This window comes from Sardina pilchardus, chromosome 23, assembly GCF_963854185.1.
Source record: "Sardina pilchardus chromosome 23, fSarPil1.1, whole genome shotgun sequence".
Lineage (NCBI taxonomy): Eukaryota > Metazoa > Chordata > Actinopteri > Clupeiformes > Clupeidae > Sardina > Sardina pilchardus.
Window position 1 is genome coordinate 27,296,783 of NC_085016.1, and position 14,340 is coordinate 27,311,122.

General features: G+C 44.9%; 1 protein-coding gene across 5 annotated transcripts in view; it reads right to left on the reverse strand.

Annotated features, from left to right (window-relative positions):
• The window catches only part of abi3bpb (ABI family, member 3 (NESH) binding protein b), a 28,977-nt gene that overhangs the window by 9,872 nt on the left and 4,765 nt on the right, over positions 1–14,340 (reverse strand). Inside the window, exons 2-12 of one of the 5 annotated variants that reach the window (XM_062527531.1) lie at positions 11,947–12,126; positions 9,503–9,571; positions 9,289–9,421; positions 7,802–7,983; positions 7,308–7,363; positions 5,839–5,872; positions 5,376–5,453; positions 4,962–5,036; positions 2,734–2,946; positions 1,318–1,503; positions 454–519 (exon numbers count right to left, since the gene is read on the reverse strand). In XM_062527531.1, coding sequence (XP_062383515.1) covers positions 454–519; positions 1,318–1,503; positions 2,734–2,946; positions 4,962–5,036; positions 5,376–5,453; positions 5,839–5,872; positions 7,308–7,363; positions 7,802–7,983; positions 9,289–9,421; positions 9,503–9,571; positions 11,947–12,126 — 1,272 coding nt within the window. The remainder of the gene's footprint in view (positions 1–453; positions 520–1,317; positions 1,504–2,733; positions 2,947–4,961; positions 5,037–5,375; positions 5,454–5,838; positions 5,873–7,307; positions 7,364–7,801; positions 7,984–9,288; positions 9,422–9,502; positions 9,572–11,946; positions 12,127–14,340) is intronic. The other 4 variants (XM_062527532.1, XM_062527533.1, XM_062527534.1 and 1 more) reach the window with 4 other exon arrangements.

Consider the following 14,340-nt stretch of genomic DNA (forward strand, 5'->3'; position numbering starts at 1 on the left):
ATTCTGTGGTACGTTCTATCTGATGCCAAACTCTGAATTGATGTAAACTAAATCTTTTATGGTGAATGTGTTTTCATCTGTCTCCAAAAAGAAACCCAGCTGTTAGCCTACAACGTGAAGCCCGCAATAGCACTGAATCTGCAGAAGCTTGCGGTACATAAAACCCAAGACACATGAGAACATGGACACATGAAGGCGTGGGTGGGTGAGGAAGAGGGGGTGGGGGACTGATGGGATGAACAAACACAAGGACAGGTACTGATGGCATGGTGTTGGGATGAGATGGATTGGGACAGGTTGGGTTTGAGTTGGGCACAGGACACTGACATGGAGCTGGGTCACAGCGGCACAGCTGCGGAGGGGTTAATGGGTGAAACACAAAACATGGAGGGAAGGGCGTGGATGGGTGGGGTTGGGGAGGTGGAGGGGGGAGAAGTGACCGATTGTCTTTACCCATTCTCAAGCGGGACCACATGACAGGTTTGGGCAGGGACAGGCCCTTATGGTGTTCACCATTGGCTGTTGGGGGAAAAAGAGGGTACGTTATGGAGAAAAGTCGCACGCCAAGTCAAGCCACCGTCAACACTGTTTATGCTGTAGTCAGGAGGAGGAGGAGGAGGAGGGGGAGTGTGTAGCGAGGCAGTCTGGCACGCATACACACACACCAACAGACACACACACACACACACACACACACACACACACTACCAATGCGCAGACCTGGCGGGCATTCATATTTGGCCCGCCTTTCAGTGGTGTTGGCATGGGTGTGTGTGGGTTGGAGAGGGATGGGAGTTGAGGGATTCGTGTGTGTGTGTGGGGGGGGGGGGGGGGGGGGGGGGCTATTTGGGCAACGTCAAACACTCCTGATGGTCAAACAGACGTGCCTGTCAGAGTGAATCATGGACGCTGTTCTGACTGTAAACCTGTCAGGAGATGAGGAAGCATGACGCCTCGTCTGCACACACACACACACACACAAGCACGCACACACACACACACACACACACACACCACATGTCTGGAGAGGGAGGGAGGGAGGGAGGCTAGGTTCTTAGGCGAGGCAGTGCATTGCCAAGCTCTGGCCAGGAGATGACTACATTTGGAGGGTTTTTAGGGTTCTGGGGTGGCGTGGGGTGCGGTGGAGTGGAGTGGAGGAATGGAGTGGAGTGGAGTTTAAAAAGGGAAAGAACGTAACGCTCCGTAAAGAAGGTTACGTAAGGGAGTCCAGGAGCCTGTGGAGAGGTTCTGAGGGTTAAGGCTGGAGGTAGGAAGGGAAAAAAGAAGAGTGCATGGGGGTTAAAAGAGCTCCATTACCCCCTATTCTCCTGTAGATCTTGGAGGAGTCATTGGCCCTGGGGAAGTAAGGGTTTCTCATGCCGTTAGTGAAGGGAGAGAACGGCTTTCTGCCTTGAGACGTCAGATTTCTGGCAGACACCACAACCACCGAGTCAGACGGTTTAGCTGGATGAGAGGAGGCCAGTTGTCTCACGTTGTTTTTACCTAGAGTGAAGAACAAGAAACAGTGCCATCTCTGGTTACAGTGTTATGACTGTGGTTAAAGATGGGTGGTATGGGGAGTCTGTCAGCTGTAGAGGTTATGAGTGGAACTGATTACAAATGTACGAAGATAATGTGTTGTCTTCAAATGAGCTAGAATATCTGGCACATCTGTATTGTATATACATAGTAAATGACTCTCAGAATTGCACTGAGGATTATATTTCATTTCTACCAATCTAAATTGTGTGTGAACTAATGCAAAACAAATCTGTTCTGAGCATTTAATATCTCTTGCACACCTAAAAGAGCCATCTATAACTGCAGTGAAAGGTGATGTAGCAGCCATTCCACTTTTCTTGTTGTCAATACTCCTCCAGAGCATTTTTACAAACAATGTAGCAATTTACAGTACTTTGATCGTATAGTTTAACAGCTTAACAAAACATGTAAAATAGTACAATATGCTTTGCTGACAGCTTTGCAATGCATAGCCATGTTGGAAGCACAGTCTAGCCTTCCTCTGGATGATAAACAGGCAGAGTAGATAGCTACTATGAGTATCGGTGTGTGTGTGTAGGTGTGTGTGGGTGAGTGTGTTGTTTTGGGTGTTGATGTAAGTGCAGCAGGCATTCCTGTGGATAAACGAATAGATATGTGTCCCAAGAAAAACAGGAAAGCAGTGGAAGTCAGATGACTGAAGAGACACAGCAACATACAGCAGTCAGACAGTGACAGCACGCGAGTCGCAAGCGAGTGGACAGGGGGCGGATTAATGCGCTGAGGTCATCATTAGCCCGGGTATTATCATTGGCTCACTCCCAGACATAGCCAGGGATCAGAGCAGATTGTCCTTCCTGTGAAGAATTAGGGAGCTCTGTGGGAAAGATAGGCTTTTATCTGTTTGTGGAGGGTTAAGTTACTGCTTTGAGAAAAAAAATCTTTCTCAGCGCATCTGTTTTCCTGCTTTGTCCTTTTGCATGAAGAACCAGCAGACAATTTGTTTGTGGGTGCGTACTCTATTCTTTGCATCAAAGCTCTTTGGAAATCTTTGTCTGGTCTTCTTGTCTGTCTCTAAAATACCCTCAAGTTTGCACTTCATAAAAACCTGCAGGAAACCTTGACTCAAGATGGAAACAGCTAGAAAAGAGAAAATCTTGGGCTGCTGGAAGGAAAGGGGAAAAAAACAAAACATAAAAATTATCCAGACCGAAATGAAAACAGGGAATTTACCCGAGGGATTATGCAGCTTCTGTGTGGTACTAGGTGCCCTGGTCTGTGTCTGTCCTCGACGTGTATCACCGTGTGATGGGGCATTAGGGGCAGTAGTGGAGGAGGAGGAGGAGGAGGAGGAAGAGGAGTGGGATTTGGTGGGCACAGGTTGGGGGAGGGCAGGTGATACGTCCACTGACTGGGAAGAGGCATTTCTAACATGGTTGTCTGTGTCTGTTAGGGAGAGAAGAGAGAGACGAGCTCTGACTATGGAGACCACTAACTGGTAGCAGCTTGGATTTCAAAAGGGCTGGACATATGGATTACTTTTACACTGCCATCTTTTTTTAAATGGTGGTTTGTTGAAATTCAACTGAATGGCAGGCATACAAATTGTCTTCATAAGCTCCAGGCAACATGGAAAGATGAGGCTCTTTCAGTGCCTGTTATTGATGGTCGCTTAAAGCTCTTTCTTCCCTTATTTTGGTTTAGTAAACTTCAGACCATCTTCTGTTTATACAATCCCCACTAACAAAGTGAGTTTTTATTGACTTGATGTGGTCTCATAATCAAGAAGCCCGTGGAAAACACAAAGAGAAAAGTAGTAAATACTCAGAGGGGGAGAGTAGAAATGGGGATAGAGTCTGGAGTCTTTAAGAGTTCTTCTGCTGATCAGATCTAAACAAAAGAACCCTGAAAGTTAACCTCTGGTGGAGGGCTCTGTAGCGATCAACATGATTAGGATTTTCAGATTCAGTTTTAAACTTTGAGGAAACCAAAGAGGAGAACCAGTAATGTTCTGAGTTCAATGTAGAACCTTTCAATTTTTATTAGCCCATGTAAAAAGTATTTTATGTGTTGTAAGAGTGTGGTTTGAGAGACAGAGAAAGACAGAGAAAGACAGAGAGGAGGGAAGACTCCAGACTTCTGTCTTTCATTGCTAGAGAATCAAAATGGTGACTGAGAATTATAAGGTCTAATTTGAGGGTTACTGTGACCGATGACACCAGATGCAATCCGATAAAGTTTCATAGCCACTAGCTAACACTCTACTCCTCTCTTGCATTTGTTCATGTGTTCTCACTAGCAAATACAAGCTAAGGACAGTTAGCTACCTAGCTAGCTGAGGGAAACTCATTCAGATAGCATCTGGCGCTAAGGTCACAGCAGCCCAATCAGATTAGAACCTTCCAACTTCCTCATGCAGTGATCACATGCAGACTGGTGCTCTTCAGCATAGCCCATGACCAATCAAGGTGCAGCAACTCTGAAAACAAAACTCTCAGGAGGGTCAGAAAAGTCCTGAGTTCAGACAGTCAAGATGCTGACAGACAAAGAGACAGAGAGAGGTAGAGGGATGATTGTGGATCAAAAGTTGTAGCTGACACAAACATGCCAGCTACAACGTTCTTGTCTTTTCAATCTTATAACTAACTTTAAATATGTGCCGATGCTGAATTACTTTTATTTATTCATTCATAGCATGGGTGTAAACTAAAGGTGTTTGAAAATGAATATCTTTGATCCTGAGAAGAAAGAGAAAGGAGTGAAGTATTGCTCTGGAAAGAATGGGACACACAGAAATACTTTCTGTACACAAATAAACATGAAAAATGGTGGAGTGGACATGGAAAAGATGCCGATATCAATGGCAGATGATGGAGTGACATGAGAGTAGAAATGAATGAAAATATGGAACACAAAAAAGATAGCTGACAACAGAAAGAGAGAGTGAGGGATGAAAGAAAAGAGAAGACTACCATTGAGAGGTAGAGTACATATGACAGAGAGAGAATGAACTGTGCAATATGACTGATGTGAAGGCCAGTGCATGAACAAGCAGTCGCTGTGCCCCTGATGGCCCCTCCCCTCAATGCGGATGAATGGATGATGCGCTCGTTCAAGAAACCATGCGTGACCACACGAGGAGGCCATGACGCCTGGGTCACCCCAGCGCATGACCCCTCCTGGGCGACTTACTCCTCTCATCTCTCTGGCAACCTCCAGCCATCTTCTCCATGGGGACTAGAGACTTTCGTGGACTTGCTTTACTCTTGATGGGGCATGCTAGCATGCAATCAATCAGACCAGCTGATTTTCTTTCCTCAGACAACCCCTTCCCTCCCTCCCTCCCCAACCAACCAGTACCCCTTTCGCAGCCAGATGGAAAGCCAAGCGGTGACTGACTGCTCGTGAAGCTGAATGGATTTTTAAAAATATAAAGAACAAAAAAGTTCTCGTGTGGTTACCCAATGGGAACAGTGGCCATTGCGGCTCATTGGAGTTCAGGCCAGGCACAGTTTCCTGGTGGTTCTGAGGTGGAGCTGCGGGGGAATAACGTAATCGTTTCATAACCGGGCGCAAACGGCACAAGAGAGAAATAAAACACAGACACAGAGAGAGAGAGAGAGAAAGAGAGAGAGAAAGAGGACATCCCGATTTCATCTGGGGAGGTTTTTCTTAAAATAAAGAGTTGTGTGTGCATGATAGAAGAAACAGTCTCTCTGCCACTCTGTGTGTTTCTAAACAGAGTCAGATGTTGGAAAGGAGCAACTGCAATAAAACAGAAAGATGTAGAGAGGGCAGAGAAATGAAAGAGTGGGGATAGAGAGAGAGAGAGAGAGAGAGAGAGAGAGAGAGATAGAGAGAGAAAGGAAAATTACCAAAAGATGTCCTGGGAGCTCCAGGAAAGCCTGGTTTGTGGAGAAGAGGTAATCTGGACTGGGTTCGGTTGTGAAGGGCTGCCATGGGGAGGAAGACAATATTGTATTCTCACTTCAGATTATTCTGTATTGTGTGTGTGTGTGTGTGTGTGTGTGTGTGTGTGTGTGTGTGTGTGTGTGTGTGTGTGTGTTTCTGCGCATGTGGGTTTGTGTGTGTGGGTGTGTGTGTGTGCATGCATGCGTGTGTTTGTGTGTGTGTGTGTGTGTGTGTGTGTGTGTGTGTGTGTGTGTGTGTGTGTGTGTGTGTGTGTGCAAGATGCCACATTAACACATTCTGTAACATGAAGAAACAGGTGATGGCCAAAGTGCATTTTAAAGTGCATTTTCACAACAACAATGTGTACTGAGTTACAGTGGACATGAGATTGGTCAATAACAGATTGTATAGTGTCAAAGGACTCACCGGGACGTGGAGGGAAGATAGCCATCATGGGTTTCTGCACAAGCAGGACAGGACAAGACACAACACAACATTCTTTTAGTCAAACAGATTGGATCACATTTCTGATCTCATCAAATCTGTTCCCACAACACTTCCCATGCATTTTTACAGTTTCACTTGGCAGTGTAACAATGATATAATACCATCTGTGGTGTTAAAAGCAGGCGGTTTTGACGTTATGTAACGCACAGTGAGCCTTGTCAGGTTCTCAGTTTCAGCCATGTCTAATGTTCTCATGCATTCTGGCCCACACGCTTACTTCCGCACCCTGGAGAAACCAGATGCATGCATACCAGACCCCCCCCGCACCCCCCCAACTGAAGTGTTCATGCCTGTGAGTTTAGATGCAGACATGTGACTACTATTAGAAATGAGAGATATACAATCTACACCAACTACCCAAGGGTAATGAGGTAACACACACAGTCTTCATGAAACTGATCTAAACTCCATTAAATCAAATCTCTATCTCTATTTATTTAGCTGGAATAGAGTCCAGTTTCAGGAAGACTGTGCGTGCACTAGCTTATTACTCTTGGGTAGTCAGTGTGGAATCTACACAGTTTTGGTTTAGCATCACACACAAAGACTGGGAAGGCACATCCTTTTTTACACAAATTGCTCCTATGGAAGATGTACAATATGCGTACTGTGGGGTGGTAAGGACAAGTGACTCTATAGGAGTCTCCAAACTATATTGTCTGAGGAGTCTATAGGAGTCTGTATGTCTATATGGTTTTGTGGTCAGAGGACACCTTTCACTGCCAGTCTCTGGATGAAATACTGTTGTGCTGTTGTGTAGGTGTGTGGGTGTCTGTGTCTGCGTATGTTATGAATGTGTAGGTCTGATATGTTGGAGTACTTGTTTGCACTGGTGCAGCAGTGGTGTGAGACGACCCTCTATGGCCTTCTATGACTTTCTATGACCTCTGTGACAGAGGGTCAACACCGGGGAACAGATGTGCTACCCATGCTCAGTATGCTTAAGTCTCCACTCTTCACATACTCTCTTTCTGTATTTCTCTCCCTTTCCCCTCACGGATCATGCCTCTCTCTCTCTCTCTCCCTCCCATCTATCTTTCCATTTATGTGTCCCTGACAGTGTTTTGTCTCCTCTTCTATTTGGTTTGATTATACCATGTGACCACAACTCATTCTAGTGACAGTTCCTCAAGCCTTCCTTTCACCTTTTTGTTCCCCTAATAATGGGGTTCTTTGATCATGTCAGCATTATTTTCACAGGTCACTTGATGGCTTTCCTCACAAAGTACTAACTACTTTTGAGTTATGTGATTCCCCTTGATAATTATAATAATCATGCACAGGGTCATAAAACACTGGATGCTCGGCATGCTTTTGGCCCTCTTCAAGGTGAAGAGGTGAAAGCTCTAATATGACATCTTTATGGTCAGGTGAAACTCCATACATACCACGGTCTTTGCGATAACGGTCCTGCTTGGCTTGATGGGCTTCTGCATGCTTTTGTCTGGGGGAAAAGAAAAATGAAGAAACATAGCAAAAATGTGACGTTATCTCTGACATGTGCCGTAAATGTTTAAAAAAGGAAGAAAGAGATCGAAAATAATCTGTTGCGCAGGTTTCCACCATGGGTGACTTGATTTCTTTGTAATGTAATAGCTTTTCACACTCTGAACTTGTGACAACGTTAAGGCTAGCTGAAATTTGATGTTTTTTAGTGCCAGTTAACTTCAATCAGCGAGACATGAGAAAAGCTATTTGGTATGTTTTTATGAGCCAGCCTCAAATGTTATTGTTGGGAGTGACCTTGCTTTAAACCACTCCAGGCATAATAACACAAGGTTCCGAGTATTCCTAGCCTCATGGTGTGAGAGGTCAGAGTTCATAGTGGTTTCATGTGAGTTTGAAAATGTTGGAAATCAAGTTGTTTTTGTTGGAGACCAACCTCCCATGTTGGTGTTGTGAATGACAGGCTTGCTCCACATGCCACCGCGGTCATCTTTGTTGGAGCGGACCCCAAACTCATAAGGGGTGTTGGGCTTCAGGTTGTCAATCACAGTGTCGCTGGTGGGGCAGGTCTGGTAGTTCCATTTGCGGTTCCTCTCTCTGTAGCGGATTGTGTAGAACCTAATTTGATTGTACCAGATAAAAAATACATCAAGGTTAGGTGACATTTGAGCTATGATTTATGTACTTTTTGGTTTGAAACCTGAACGTTTATGATATGACATAGGAAAGGTCAGTCCTTATAAGGCGCTGTTAATTCTGGCAAAAAGAGCACTTAAGCTGACATTGTGTTAACAGATTGAGTTTCATTCCCTGGTGTAGGTCGTCTATCTCCTTCCTTCTCTCTCACTTTCTTTTTTTATTTTGTTCAGTAATGCACAAAGCAGTGGCCAGGCCATAAACAGACGGAACTGACATTAGGCATTTAATAAGAGCACAAATGGTTTGGGACACTTTTTTAGGTTTCAGATTGGGTCATAATTTCCAATGACTTTTCCAAGATTCTCCCCTTTTGAAGGAAAAAAAAGAGAAAAAAAATCACATGTATATATATGTGTGTGTGTGTGTGTGTGTGTGTGTGTGTGTGTGTGTGTGTGTGTGTGTGTCAGAGTTAGGCAGGGTGAGGGGAGAAAGGCAGAACAAATGGGAGATGTGGAAAATTGTGTCAGTGTGTCCCAATGTGTCCCATGTATCATCAGGCCTTTTCTCTCTTTCATTTTTCTCTTACTGTCTCTCTCTCTCACACACACACACACACACACACACACACACACACACACACACACACACACACGCACACACACACCTGCAATGGAAGCAAATCCCATCTCCCCACTTACGTACTTTTTTCCACATGCGTGAAAGAGCATACTTGCAAAAAAAAAAAAAAAAGCTGCTGAATAGCTTTCTGTTGCACTGCTATGCGACATAAATCTGAGTTTATGCTCAAAAACAACATCAACAGCACAGCAGAGCTATTTCCCACTATGAAATACAGCACAGGGACATGTCACGGAACAAGGATGGCGCCCTTTTCCCCCGATTTTGCACGGGTGGAATGATCCCTAAACATGATGTTAATGTACCCATTATTCATTGTTAGGGATTTTGGGCAAGCTTATGAAAAGCATCTGGGATAAAGGCAGAGAAAAGCAGCTCCAAGTACTTCCAGGTGTTGAGCTGCTGTTGCTGTCGCTGTTGGTGCAGAGGTGGGAAAACGTTGACTTGTCCTACCGAGTATTAGGTATTAGTTCTATCTGTGCACTTAACACAAGTGGGACCACTAATTATGGGATCATGACCTGGCTGAAAAGCTGTGAGTTAGTATTAGAATCAGCTGTTTTAGTGAATGGAGGTTTTCCACCCCTGTGTTGGTGTGTGTGTGTGTGTGTGTGTGTGTGTGTGTGTGTGTGTGTGGTCACTCACCCGTCCTCTAGGCAGTCGTTCATGATGTTGCCCTCATAGGGGGTCTTCACGAAGGTGCCCCAGGACAAGAGGACAGCCGTGGGTGTCACAGAGCCGATCACCAGGTGGAGGGGTTTGTCCAGGTTCACTTTACCTGTGGAGGACAAGGAGCCGGACAGTTCACATGCTGGGCCGGTTAAGGTGGAAGGGTGCTTGCATGTGGAAATATGCTTACCTGTGCATTGTTTCTTGACATCGTTGGTTGGAATTGGCTGCACTGCAACCAAGTACTTGGGCTCAGCATCTGGAGGGGGCATAGAAAAGGGGCAGTTGTGGAGTTGGCCAGTGCGTCATGGAAAAGAAAAAGTTAATAGAATGGAAAAAGAAAATGTGAAAGGACTGTTGCAGGACGAATAACTAACGATGAATAATAAAATGAGCAATAACAATAACAAAAGCCATTAAAAAAGTTGGCCTGTTGATAAGCATAAGAAAATATAGTGGAGTGGATTTGCTTATGAAACTGCCGTTACAAGCAAAGATTATATTAACAATAGACATGGAAATATCATTCACAGGATCAAGTGTGTAATAACAAAGAGAACAAAATGAAATGGCATACTAAACTAAAAGATATTTCACTGCCTTGGTCTGGCGTGACTTGGCTTGATCTGGATAGCTACCCTTGGTGAGTTTTTGGATATACTGTATTTCCAAAGCACATGCTATGCATCCACCTCCCTATAATGAGCTATAACAAGGAGCAGTAGTTGTGAGCTTTGACATATAGCGATGTTTGACAAGCGAGGTGCAAACATAACTGGCCAGGTCAGAATGACGCAATGAAGTACCCAGCGCATTCAAACATGTCTGCCACTAGAACACTTCATGTGCCTCAACACGTCCACTGATGCCTATTTGCAAGTCTGTGGTCAGGTGATTATCCATCTATCTTAACAATTACTGTACGTACACACCGCCGCCGTCTAGAGCTTCCAAGAAGCTCTGGACGCCCTGCCAAGGACGCTGTGGGAAGCTTTGGACGCTTTGGCCGCTCTGACGTACCAGCATTCTATGTTCGATCATGTTCGTTGCTGGTCATTTGCCGCTGAACTGCGTCATAGCTCATTACCATAAAGTTGAGCCAATTTCAACTTTCTGCTTGACGCTCAAGTTGCTCAAGACGCCCAAAACACCACGCCGATTTGCCGCTGCTTGCAGCTGAGAGAAGCCGGCCTCCATTGAAAATGAATGACTTCTTGAATCTTTGGAAGCTCAAGTCGGCAGCGGTGTGAACGTACAGTTAAAGCAAAGACATTCTGGACTGTAATGGACCCTCTGATCAGCCTTGGTCTTGACCAGAGTTCAACAATCAACTGAACTCCAAGCTGTGTTTGGACAGAAAACATGCTGCACCTGTTTGGGGCCAGCCATGCGCTCACCTGTGTCTGAAAAAAAGCCCTCCAGAAAGCCCTGGCACAAAAGAGTGGACACTTTCTTTTCTTTAGGGGCTCCTGCCATCATGTGTTGATACTGAGAGCAGGAGGAATGCTTGACCATGGAGGCTTAGTCATCTATCTACACAGGGAGACCACCTGATACTAATTTGTCCAAATGCACACATTCTGGACTTTATTTGTTGTTGCTAGCTGTGCTTTCTTCTTTCCTTCTTTTCTCTTTTCTTTCTTTCTTTCTTTGCCCACCCCCCTCCCTCTCTCTCTTCCTCTCTCTTTGTTTTGGACAGGCCACCACTGGAGTGATTTATAGTGTGGCATTTAGTTCTATTGCCTCGTTGGTCCAGGAGCTTATGGAAAGGGATGACATGGCATCCCAGAAGGCCATTTCTCTCTGGAGCAAACGGGCCGTGTTAAATCCCCTGAGCCAGGGAAGGTGCCCGGCAGATCCAGTCCTATTCTTCTCGCTGACTTCAAAGCAGCAGCTTTGTAAGCCTCTCCGGAAGACCTGTGCCCATGGCTGGTCCATACAAGTTCCCCTCATGCCCTATGTTGCCATGGAGCACAGTCAACATCAAAACAGGGCTGCCCTGGGCTTTGTTAGAGCACTTGGCTGTTGAGAAGGTAGATTCTGTTGTGTATTGTTTTTTTTAGTTTTTTTAAATCATTCTATTATTAGCTAGTAAAGCACAGGACATAACATGTTTAAAATATGGTTACTGGGTTAACTTTGAGTTTCAACTTGTGTCAAGGGTAGAATAAAAATCAAAAGAGCATGGCCATTACTCATAGACAAACATTAGCTTTAGGCTGTTTCTCTGGTGACCCTGCCCTGACCTCCCCTGAAGGGGCAGGCAGGCTGACCTCTAAAGGGGACCAGGCCCGTGGTGATGGATGAGGGAGAGGAAATGTTTTTTGTGGAGGTAAATAAACTTTGCATGGAGTGATTAGAGTAATGTGTTGCCTTTTCACCCTAGTGTGGGTGATCCGTCCATTGAGGGATTTTTCGTTTCCTACAGTATGCGTGTTTGTGTGTGTGCATGGGCGTGTGTGTGCATATATGCATGCATTAGTATTTTAGTACATTTTAGTCTTGACATGGATCACTTAAACACCACATAAAGTTACACCTCACTACTGTAAAATCTTAAGGAATGTATCAAAAAATACTCAGTGCTGTACATTATGTGCCAAATAACGTAGTTGGTTTAGGAGGACTTCTCACCTATTTCTGTCTCGTAGGGCTCTCCATTCTCGGGTAGCTGGATGAACTGCTTGGAGAACATGCTGCTGCCATATCCCAGGATGTAGCCTTCCAGCTTGACGTCGGGGTTGGGGCGCAGGAACTTCATCACAATGGTGTCGCCAGTGGCATTGATGCGGACCTTCATGTTCTGTCTTCGCACTGTGAAAGTAAAAACACAAATAAATAAATAAATATTATAAACTTTTCAGTAACACTCTAAAAAAGTCAACCCTTAATGAAAGGCCAATGCTCTTTGTGTGTATATACTAAAGGCATTGGCCTTTGGGTCCATTTATGGGGCGAAAAGCAGCTGCATTTTCACAGAAGTTTGATTGATGGTGTTGGATTGGTGGTTGAAGGCTGGTGAGGTGCTGGTCACGGCTTGGTGCGCTTGGGAATTGGCCGCTGTAAAATCTTTAGTGAAAGTGCATAAATAGCTCGGCCAGGATCACGCGTTCGCACTGTTCGCACTCTTGCATGACCGCCGTAGTAGGCAGCCACAGCTGTGCATCAGTCACATCACACACACGCTTCTCTAAATGTCATACATCTTCTCACACAGACGCTTCCAAATGTGACGTAGCAGTAAGACTTCTTTTCTCAGGCCAGACATTATGATCAATCAAATGTCATATGTTTTCTGTGTGTGCTTAGCCTTTGCCTTGTAATGACTTACAGCATAGCCTTGTGATAAGTTACGGTTACATTCACTGACGTATATAATATATGAGCTTTCTCTTCACTTTTTCAGTTTTGTCATTCACACATAGCTACAAAATGGCAGCCATCCTAGTACTGTACCGTATACTGGAGCTTTCCCCTCACCATCAATTTCTCATTTGTCAAGACTTTGACTGATTTAAATGAGTTTTAGAAGCCACTAAATCTCACCCTGCACTTGATCAGGCGTCTGTGCCCAATTTGAGCGTAAATAAACAGTGTCATAGAGGAGGCTTTACACTGACAAATAATTACAAGCTTGGCAGCAACTGTATCATCAGTCACATCACTCAAAGCCACTCGAAGCCACTTCGCTGATCCCAAAACCACAAAACTCTAATTAGACTTTAATGGGACTTAACTCTCGCAAGGCCAGTGGGTTGGAGACAATCACCAGTCATGGAAAATGTACACCCTCATTAACTAAAGCCTCCTCAAGCCCTTTAATCAAGGAAACGTGTTAAACAAATACCTTCGCGTAATAGGCGAAAAAGACCGGCGACCGCCAGGGACCATTGGCTTGGCATAAACATAGAAGCTACTGAGTGAGTGGGGTGTTATATAAGCTAACACCCTGGGAGCGAGTATTTACTTGCTGACTCTGTTGATAGCGCCTTCAATTTTTCATGCCTACAATTTTTCCTTATGTCACCCCTAATTATGAAGCATGGTAAGTGATGCTATTCTTTAAAATATTTCTCGCCTTCCTAAATGAAACACCTGTGCTTGTCCATGAAGGCTCTTTACATTTCTCAAGCCTACACTTTTGGTTATATGGTCTTTTGGGTCCCCACCATCAACTTCAAGGCAACGCTTCCTGGAAGGCGCTAGGGTTATGCAAGAGTTAGGGGTAGGGGTAGGGTTAGGATTAACTGCCTTGAAGTCGACGGTGGGAATGCTGCCTTGAAGTCAATGGTGGGGGCCCAAAGGACTATCAAGCACAGTTTTGCCTCACGTCACCCCTAATTATGAAGCATGGTAAGTAATGTTATTCTTTTACATATTTCTCGCCTTCCTAAATGAAACACCTGTGCTATTTCATAAAGGCCATACGTCACTTAAAAAATGCCTTCGCCTTAGAGTGAAACTTCCTTTCTTACCTGGCTGTCGGAGCTTGTTACTGAGGCCCCCCGTTAAAAAAATTTATGGCAAAGGATGTTTTCCGTTACTGGGGACTTTATAGCCTCAGATCCAACAAGAGTTGTAAAAGTCCCCGGGGACTTACAAGGCTCTTACTCTGAGGCTTCAGGTGGACTGGACCATAGTTTGACCTCTGCGGTTTAGAGTAGAAAGAACAAATGAGGGAGCTAGCAACTGGTGGTTGTCCACCAAAATGAACAGTACATCGTCATTGGGTTTTGAAGTTTATTGGTTTCTGCTAAATGCCATGACATTGGCATTGGCTTGGGCATTGAGGCTGGCACAGGCCTTGCCATTAGCCAAACCCCATAACCAGCTCTCTACGTACATTCCTGTTAAGGCAGTAGAGTTACATAAATGGGCAGCTGCCATGCCAGCGATTAAAGGCACTAATGAGTTGAACTAGAGGCTGGGAGAGATCGCTAAGCCTGTTGAGCTCAAGTGCTGCGCTGAGTGAACTGGATGTTTGTGTTGGCCACTGAATTCCTCTCAACTGACACATCTTGTCTAATC